General features: G+C 43.7%; 1 protein-coding gene across 1 annotated transcript in view; it reads right to left on the minus strand.

The window, feature by feature from the left end:
* Nucleotides 1-649: 649 nt before the first annotated feature.
* NOB1 (NIN1 (RPN12) binding protein 1 homolog) overlaps nucleotides 650-10,228 on the minus strand; it is a 12,363-nt gene continuing 2,784 nt past the window's right edge. Inside the window, exons 3-9 of the mRNA XM_007129041.2 lie at nucleotides 8,859-8,989; nucleotides 6,559-6,630; nucleotides 6,222-6,350; nucleotides 5,927-6,127; nucleotides 5,223-5,320; nucleotides 4,428-4,572; nucleotides 650-1,251 (exon numbers count right to left, since the gene is read on the minus strand). Of these exons, the coding sequence (XP_007129103.1) occupies nucleotides 982-1,251; nucleotides 4,428-4,572; nucleotides 5,223-5,320; nucleotides 5,927-6,127; nucleotides 6,222-6,350; nucleotides 6,559-6,630; nucleotides 8,859-8,989 (1,046 nt within the window). The 3' untranslated portion in view covers nucleotides 650-981. The remainder of the gene's footprint in view (nucleotides 1,252-4,427; nucleotides 4,573-5,222; nucleotides 5,321-5,926; nucleotides 6,128-6,221; nucleotides 6,351-6,558; nucleotides 6,631-8,858; nucleotides 8,990-10,228) is intronic.

Raw genomic sequence — 10,228 nt, forward strand, 5'->3', positions numbered from 1 at the left:
GTCTGGGAAGATCCCACATGCCGCAGAGCATCTAAGCCCGCGAGCCACTACTGAAGCCTGCACGCCCTAGAGCCTGCAAGCCACAACTACTGAGCCTACGCACCGCAACTACTGAGGCCCATGCACCTAGAGCCCATGCTCTGCAACAAGACAAGCCACTGCAATGAGAAGCCTGCACACCGCAATGAAGAGCAGCCCCCGTGAGCCACAGTTAGGGAAAGCCCGCACGCAGCAACGAAGACCCAATGCAGCCAAAAATAAATAAATTTATTTTAAAAAATGGTAGCTCTTAGTTTTATTATGATAAACTTTCCCACAAAAAGATAGACCTAAATGCTTGATCTTTTTTTTTTTTTTTTTTGGTGGTACGCGGGCCTCCCACTGCTGCGGCCTCTCCCTTTGCGGGGCACAGGCTCCGGACGCACAGGCTCAGCGGCCATGGCCCACGGGCCCAGCCGCTCCGCGGCATGTGGGATCCTCCCGGACCGGGGCACGAACCCGTGTCCCCCGCATCGGCAGGTGGACTCTCAACCACTGCACCACCAGGGAAGCCCTAAATGCTTGATCTTTGGTGCACACCTTAAGTAAGTGTTTGCCTCAAATTACCTAAGAAGAAGCAAAAAAAAAAAACAGAGAAAAAAGAAAATGCACAGAAGCTTGCAACTATATTTATTAGAAATACATTATCACTTGGAAGTTCCCTTCTTTAAAAGTTGAAGATTTGTTCCAGGCACTGTTCTGTTTTAATCAAAGTCCCCTCAACATGGCAGTAATCCCGGCTCTCTGGATGCACACAGGCCAAGGGATGGCGGGTTCCACCACAAACCCAACCCGAGGCACCACAGTGAGTCCTGAGGCAGCACTATGGAAGCCGGGCCTCTTGTGTCCAAGTGGTTGTGGAGTTGGCACAGCTGGGGACCTGAGACATAGGTCTCCTGGGCAGTCACAGCATCAGTCCAGCTTGCCTGTGGAGCTCACGCTTCACCTTTTCTTCACAAACTTCATTCTGGAAGCATTGGGATTTAACCGTCTCCTGCCGGCTCCCAAGGTGCTGTCTCGGACCTGCAAGGTAGCTGACCGGCTGGAGATGTCATTCTCTGCAAAGGGAGACACCCCAGCTATGTAGTCAGGGGCAAACACGTCAGTTTTCTGCCTGGCCTTTCGGGAGAGTCGCAGCTGAGGGAAGCGCTGGTCCTCGGTCAGGTGGGGGTTGATGGCGTACTTGCCCCCTTTGGGAGTGGGGAGGGAATACTGCAAATAAGACGAGGAAAGGCCATTAGGAGGACGGGGATTCGTATTTATATACATCGGATCCTGTTACGTAAAGTAAAGCTTACCTGACAACTCTGCACGCGGGCAGACAACCCCAATGGAGTCTACTGTCACTGCCTACTGTGCACTGAGTATATGACATGCATCTTCCCACTTGAGCCTACTCTCACCTCACAGATGAAAAGCAACACGGTATTCTGACTACATTCCCTCAACAAAAGACAGAAAGAATTCCACTAAAACACAGGACCCTAGTAGGCAGGTACCATTTTCATAATGGTATAGGTTAGCACTTCTGAAATAACTACACACACACACACACACACACACACACACTCCAGTTGAACAAATAATTATAATTATGGAAAATGGTGTTATGAAGGGTGTTATAGATATTAGAGGGAGGGCTAGAATGAACTCTGTGGTGTTGAACTGAAACTGAAGTTATAAATTCAATTTTTAATAGATAAGAGAAAAATATTAATATGTGTATTTATATACAACATTTCCCATCTTTGTCCACTGTGGGCCTAGAATTAATGACACCCTAGGACAGTGAGCACACCCATTGTCCAGTGCCCAAATATTTGCTTCTAAAAACTTAAGAGCTCCTTAGAGAAATGGCTGATTCCAGGGCACAGGCAGGGAGGTATGAAAGTCGGAACAGGGTTTCCCTGGTGGTGCTGTGGTTGGGAATCTGCCTGCCAGTGCAGGGGACACGGGTTCGGGCCCTGGTCCGGGAGGATCCCACATGCCGCAGAGCAACTGGGCCCATGCGCCACAACTGCTGAGCCTGCGCTCTGGAGCCCGCGAGCCACAACTACTGAGCCTGTGTACCACAACTACTGAAGCCCACGCGCCTAGAGCCCTTGCTCCGCAGCAGGAGAGACCACTGCAGTGAGAGGCCCACGCACCGCAACGGAGAGTGGCCCCTGCTTGCCGCAACTGGAGAGAGCCCGCGCACAGTGGTGAAGACCCAATGCAGCCAAAAATAAATAAATTTATTAAAAAAAAAAAAAAAAGTTGGAACAGCTTGCTGTGCCAGAAAGTTATTCAAAGAATAACTGGGGCACATCAAAAAGACACAGAAGCCATCCTGAAGGGGCTCCATGAACAGTTTGAGTATCAAAATAAATAAGGATAGCAATGGATCACAGCCTATAGACTACAATAAAAATCCATGCGACCACACTCATATAAATGATATATGGGAAAGTTCCTCTTTACAGCAGAATGGCAAGTAATAAATATGGAGAAGAAATGATGGAATTAGAAAATCCCCAGTTGGCAACCTTCACTGTAAAAACTGATTCAGATGATTTAACCAGTAAAAGTTTGATGAGAAACAGTATTCACACAGTATCAGACTATCTTTCTCTAAGTTACTTATTAATTACAGATAATAACCTTACAGGAAATTTGGTAATCTTGGTTTTGGTAATTATATTGTGGTTACACAAGAAACTTCCAACTAAGTGATCAAAGTTATTATCAGCAGTAAATTGGACACAGCCTGAGTCTAACCAGGAGGAAACACCAAACAAACCCAAGGTAAGGGATAGTCTACAAAGTAACTGCTTTGTACTCTTCAAAACTGTTCAAAAATGTCAAGGTCACGAAAGACAGCAGACCTGAGAAACTACTTCAGTTTAAAAGAGATAAGGAGACAGGACAATGAAATGCAACAATGAAATGCAACGTGTGATCCTAGACTGGATCCTGGACCCCAAACAAACCCCCTTCTCTTGCTGTAAATGAAATCTGTGGCAAAGTTTGAATATGATCTAAGGACTCCCCTGGTGGTCCAGTGGTTAAGACTCTGCATTTCCAATGCAGGGGGCATGGGTTCGATCCTTAGTTGGGGAACTAAGATCCCACGTGCCACGCGGCACAGCCAGAAAAAAAAAAAAAAAAAAAGGGTCTGAATATGGTTCTTGGTTTTGGTAATTGTATTGTGGGTATCTAAGACAAAGTCCTTGTTTCAGGAAACACACACTGAAGTATCTAGGTGCAAAAGGGCATCATGCACAATTTACACTCAGATGGTTTAGGGGAAAAGAAAAAATATACATATAAATGATAAAGCAAATATAGTGAATGATTAAATTGGGAAATCTAAGTGAAAGCTAAATGGGAATTATTTGTACTATTTTTGGCAACTTTTCTAAATCTAAAATTATTTCGGGGCTTCCCTGGTGGTGCAGTGGTTAAGAATCTGCCTGCCAATGCAAGAAACATGGGTTCGAGCCCTGGCCCAGGAAGATCCCACATGCCGCGGAGTAACTAAGCCTGTGCACCACAACTACTGAGCCTGTGCTCTAGAGCCCGCGAACCACAACTACTGAGCCCGCGTACCACAACTACTGAAGCCCGCGCACCAAGAGCCCGTGCTCAGCAACAAGAGAAGCCACAATGAGAAGCATGTGCACCACAACAAAGAGTAGCCCCTGCTCACCGCAACTAGAGAAAGCCCGCGTGCAGCAACGAAGACCCAACACAGCCATACATACATACATAAATTTATTTTTTTAAAAACCTACAAGATACCATTAAAAAAATTATTTCAAAAAAAACTTATTTCAAAATAGAAAGTAAAAAAAAAAAAAAAAAAAAAACAAACCTTTCTCACATGTTAGTGGCATGCACCATACCTGGAGAACTCAGGGCCAGGTCAGCCACACTCACACTTGCCTGCCTGTCAACCCTTCTCTCCTGATTCCTCAAAACAAATTTACCCCGCTGTGTATCCAGCCCAGGACTCTCTTGTGCTGAGTATTTACACAACCTTCCCTTGTGGTTCTTGAAGCTTCTAGACATTCTACCCATCCTCAAATTCCCACCCAAATCCATCCTCCACCGTCCTGCAAACCATCTCCCTCTTGGTGACCCCACATATATTTGGTCCTTGCTTTTTACCGTGTGGAATTACTGGTTATTTCTCCTTAGACTGCAAACTCCTCAAAAACCTCACAGGGAGGTTGAGTTGTGAGCTCTCCCCACCTGCCTTGGTCCCCGGATCACAGGCTTTAAATAACTATCTTTAGAAACCAGGAGGGTTTGTCTGTCCTCTCTGATCATTTCGATCCTGGTGCTAAAAGGTCTCGCTTCCTCGACCTGGGCCCTGCTGTTAGGGGAGCAGGAGATGCGCCACTCACCCGGAGGCCCCGAGGATTCAGCACCTTAGGGTTGCGGGAAAAGTGCATGTGCAGAGTTCCATCATCACTGACGGTCACAGACACCTTCTTCAGTGTCTTGTTTCCACACTGTGCACAGAACACTCTGCTCATGTCAGATGTTGTCCTGCAGAAACAAAGGAGATGCATCACATTGGAACCAGAGGCAGCAAACCCCATCCCCAGAGCGCAAGGCGAGTCTCGGGCCTCAGAGGAGGAGACACAAGAGATGGGGACAGGCTGAACTGCACGGCACACATCCCAGACCAAGGCCACCTGCCCTCACGCTGCTGATATAAGCACACTGCTGCTGCACGGCTCCCACGGCAAAAGTAAATGACACAAGGAGCAAGTCAGTAAGTAAGAAAACTGAGCAGAATGTTGTTACAGTAATAATGAACTCTTACTGAATTTTGTTAGGCATTATTCCACAAGTTTAATGTCAAAATAACCCTATGAAGTTGGTATATCTCCATTTTACAGATGGGGAAACAAAGGCAAGGTACGGTAGCTTGCTCAAGGTTACTCTTAATCCTATACACAAAGGTAAGGACAAAAACCACCCGCCCTGGCTTTGTCAGGTGGGAGGTCACTGGCCACCTCTGTCCCATGGCTTTCAGTGCCCTGGTGGGGGCAGAACCTGGCCCGAGTAGGAATGACAAGGTGGAGGGAATGCCTGTACACAAGGCAAGGCTCTCCTTCAAGAAGTCTGTAGAAGGTTTAGGAAGAGAGGAGTGTTCAACAGAGGGGCACTGAGCCAGGTTATCGGCTACATACTTGAAACAGCCGTGGCAGCGCAAGATGTAGCTCCGGGCCTCGCGGATCAGCATGCCATTCACGGCCAGCACATGCAGCCCCATCTGGAGCAGGACGTTCTGCAACCAACAAGTTAAAGGGAAACTGAGCTCATAGCAAAACCAAGAATTGTTTAATATCTGCATAATCACAGTTAAAAGAACTTCCCAAACCCTGGTTTGGCTCATAAAGGGCTTCTGCTAAAGAAAAGTAAGCTTAGAATACCTCTCAAGACATGTAAACTAGGACAAGGACCCAGATTTTTCTTATCTCAAGTGCCATGGACTGTGATCATCATGTTGCCAAGGCCTCCTTTAGCGATCTCTCTTAGCAGAGACATTTATTGTGTCAGAGCAAATATACTCATTTCTGGACTGAAAACCTCTACAGTCTCCAAATACTTAACTGAGCACAGAACATTACGCACACTGAAAGAAAAAGCAGCAACAGATCATGAATACTGAACATTAGAAATGTAATAGACCACATACATTCTGTAGGTATACTATGATTCCCTAACCTCCAAGCAAAACTAAAAATTACCAAAGAGCACAGACAAAGTTTCTAGAGCCAGGAAAAGAAGCATTACACAATAGCCCTGTACACACCCCCAAACCTCCAAAGGACCACTGCCTGTAACAGGTATGACACCAAGCCCAGGGCCAGCCGATGCCCATTCCACCCACCTGCATGGCGAAGTCTGTAGTCACACAGCCGACCCGCACATCCTTCGGGATGGTGCACTGCTTCATCTCCTGCTGGACCTGCTTGATGTTGCTGGGGGTTATCCACCCACCCCCGTCATCATCACTGTCTTGGTCCTTCCTTTCTTCAAATCCATTCTCTTCGTTCTCTTCCTCACTCGGAATAGCCTCACCTTTGTCAATCTGAAACGTTAACAGAATTCAAACTTCTCGCCCACAGGAGCAGCCGCGAGACACTAGTCTGTTGTCATCAGGAGATCATAAAGCAGGGCCTTACCAGCAGCTCCTGCAGTTCATGATCAATATTAGGCAAAGGATTTCTCCAGAACACAAAGGAACTGAATTCTAGGTCCTCAGGCTCACCGACTGGGTGGCCATGTTCTACTGTTCCTCGCACAGGTTTAGGCTGAAGTTAAAAGAAAAATAATTTTAAAACCTGAAAATTGAGAGGGTTATAGATGAAATGATATATGACATACGAGCCAGATCAGACAAGGATGGACAAACTACGGTATCTGTCTAGGTAAATTTGGTTCCCTCTAAACAGACAATTTGTGGAGATCTGACATGCAACAGAAAAGAGCATGAAGAGCCTGGCCTGTGTAAGAAATTACCTTTGAGGGCAGATGGAAACCAGAAACGTGTAGAGGAGTTTCTGGGTGCTGAATCGATGAACTCACTTTAACCTTTAAAAAGAAAAGAAAAAAGTGACAGCTCTAAGCAAAGAAATACAGGTTGAAAATTCAACATGGAAGAGTAATTTAAAAAACAAAACAAAATACTTCCCCCTGGTTATTTATTTAATACAAGATATTCAATGTTTTTTTAAAAGTGGGAAACATAAAAATATATGTGAAGAATTTTTTTTAAAAATAAATTTATTTTTATTTTTGGCTGCCTTGGGTCTTTGTTGCTGTGCGCGGCCTATTCTCTAGTTGCGGTGAGCGGGGGCTACTCTTCATTGCGGTGCGCGGGCTTCTCACTGCAGTGGCTTCTCTTGTCCCGAAGCATGGCCTCTAGGCGCACGGGCTTCAGTAGTTGTGGCTCGCGGGCTCTAGAGCGCAGGCTCAGTAGTTGTGGCGCATGGGCTTAGTAGCTCTGCGGCATGTGGGATCTTCCCGGACCAGGGCTCGATCCCGTGTCCCCTGCATTGGCAGGCAGATTCTTAACCACTGAGCCACCAGGGAAGCCCGTAAAGAATTATTCAGGGATTCCACTACTACCAAATAACCACTTTAGGATATTTCTTTTTTGTCCCTAGACATAAAGGTTTAATGAACATCATTATGTGTAAAACTTGGAAGTATCTTTGGTTATATCCTTAGGATAAATGCCTAAAAGAGTGGAATTGCTGGGTCAAAAGACAGGCTGTTTTAAAGCTTCTGATACAAAGCAGCTAACTCCTGCCCAAAAGACTGCAGGAAAGGGCAATTTTTAGGAATCTCAAATTGACAGAAGCCAAAGCAGAAACCCAGCTGAGCCACAAAGTAAGAGTTTATATAAAACTATTCCCTACACTCCCATCGCCCCAAAACATTCTGGTGACACACAGATGTCTATATTTTAGGCATCACTTTTAGACTTCTTGGATTGGAGGACTCTACACTTGGTTGAAAACAAGTGAAGGCAGTTCTGACTAGAATAGAATCATGAGCCCACTACGGTTTTGATGACCTTAGACAGCGGAGATCAAGTAATTCTTTGCAAACACTACCTGAGATTACTTATTACAGTATAAGGTTAATAATCTATTTTTCAAAATCCTCTGGCCTGGAAACAGGCAATGGGGTCCAGGCACAAAACCATTAGTCTCTTCAACTTAGCCAAGCTGGACAAGTCCCTAAAAGCACAACAGGAACCCAGAATTTTGAAGGTAGCAAGAGTTGAAAAAAATGGTAATCATTTAAAGTGTTCTTTCTTGCTTGTTTCTGGAAAATAATTCTATTTTTAAAAAACTAGTGAGAGGGGCTTCCCTGATGGCGCAGTGGTTAAGAATCTGCCTGCCAAAGCAGGAGACACAGGTTCAAGTCCTGGTCCAGGAAGATCCCACATGCCATGAAGCAACTAAGCCCATGCACCACAACTACTGAACCTGTGCTCTAGAGCCCGTGAGCCGCAACTACTGAGGCCTGCGCACCTAGAGCCCGTGCACCGCAATGAAGAGCAGCCCCTGCTCGCCACAACTAGAGAAAACCCACCCGCAGCAACGCAGCCAAAAAAAAAAAAAAAAAAAAAAGTGAGAATATAGTTGGTTTTTACTCTTTCTGCATTTTATTATTTTAATTTATTTTATCTATTTGGTTGCACCAGGTCTTAGTTGCGAGAGGCGGGCTCCTTAGTTGCGGCATAGGGATCTAGTTTCCTGAGCAGGGACCGAACCTGGACCCCCTGCATTGGGAACGTGGAGTCTTAACCACTGTGCCACCAGGGAAGTCCCTGCATTTTTAAATTTAACCAACCTTACCAAGAACCTACAGGTCAAGACTGAGACATGTTTGCTAATTGCAATGTATAAACCTTATCTGGATCCTGATCCAAACAAGTAAACTATTAAAAAAATTTTATAAAATAATTGAGACATGTGAACATAGATTGGATATTTGATGATATCAGGGAATTACTATTAATTTTGTGTAGGTGTAATATTGGTTTTGCGGTTATTTTTTTAAGAGACAAACCTTATCTTTAGAGACACACCAAGAAATATCTATCAGTGAAATGTTAGGATGTCTGAGTTCAAAATATTCAGGGCTGGGGTTGGGTAAAGATGAAAACAGATCATGAGTTGATAACTGTGGAGGCAGAATGATGGGGACACTGGGTCCATTATACTATTCCCGCTATTTCTGTACATCTGATAGTTCTCATAATAAAAAAGTTAAAACAGATAAAACCAACAATCTTTCTTATTTACCTTTTCTGGTTCTTGTTTTAGGTGAGACACCCCAACAAACTCTGCTTCCAGCTGGTAAGTAAGTGCCAGTACTTGGATATCTGTGGCAGAGAGGCTGGGATAGTCTCCAGTTTTCTTTGAAAACTCAGTCACTGTAAACAAGAGATTCCCAACTTCAGTTAAAAGCAGAGAGCTATATGACCCTGGATAACCATAATGAAAGTATGAAAAGAACTTAGGATCAGTATCCCAAGAAAAACCTCTTAACACTTTCATCCATTTCCTGATCTTTTTCTATTCATAATTGATACATCTGTATTCTCTATCACCAAGATTTCTGCCAGTTAGGTTTACAGTGATGTCCTTACTGAGTGCAGATGAAGGAACAGAACAAAGTTAATAGAAAGTCAACAAAAGTTAGCATAATATTTGCAAATGAGAGTTCCTTATCTAGGCTTTGGTATTATGTTTGAATAGAAGGTCTCTTCTCTCCCAGCAATAAAATTCTTTGATTCTAACAATCCATATTAATAGAATGATGAGATTCCAAAATGGAACGGAAAGCTGATTCAGCCAATAATTGTCGTCTATCATGAAACAAAAATATTGGGTTATTCTGTAACAAATATCAGACAGTTTTTTATGTAAACCCACCCAGCAAGAAAAGCCACATCCCTATTTAACACAAAGAAAACTCCAGCTATCGCTATTGTTATTCTCCTGAGACATCAATAACAAACACATACAATAATATCTTGATACATTAACAGAAAGGTGTCTTCTGCTACACTAGCACAAGGAACAATAAGTATACGGCTCACATTTTCTAAAAATGCAGCTATTAATTAACAGCAGCTAAAATTTAGTGGGCACTTACTATGTATCAGGCACTGTGTTTAAAACTTTTCATTTTATCCTTCAGCCAAATCTTTTTTTAAACTGAAGTATAGTTGATTTACAATGTTGTTAATTACTGCTGCACAGCAAAGTAATTCAGTTATACATATACATACATTCCTTTTTAAAATATTCTTTTCCATTATGGTTTATCATTGGATATTGAATATAGCTGTCTGTGCTATACAGTAGCACCTTGTTGTTTATCCATTTTATATATAAAAGCTTACATCTGCTCACCCCAACCTCCCCCAACCCCCTTCCCCTTGGCAACCACAAGTCTGTTCTCTATGTCTGTGATTCTGTTTCTATTTCAGAAAGGTTCATTTGTGTCATATTTTAGATTTCACATATAAGTCATATGGTTATTTGTCTTTCTCTTTCTGACTTCACTTAGTATGATAATCTCTAGTTACATCCATGTTGCTGCAAATGGCATTATTTCGTTCTTTTTTATGGCTGAGTAGTATTCCACTGTATATATGTACCATATC

The sequence above is a fragment of the Physeter macrocephalus genome, chromosome 17 (assembly GCF_002837175.3).
Source record: "Physeter macrocephalus isolate SW-GA chromosome 17, ASM283717v5, whole genome shotgun sequence".
Classification (NCBI taxonomy): Eukaryota; Metazoa; Chordata; class Mammalia; order Artiodactyla; family Physeteridae; genus Physeter; species Physeter macrocephalus.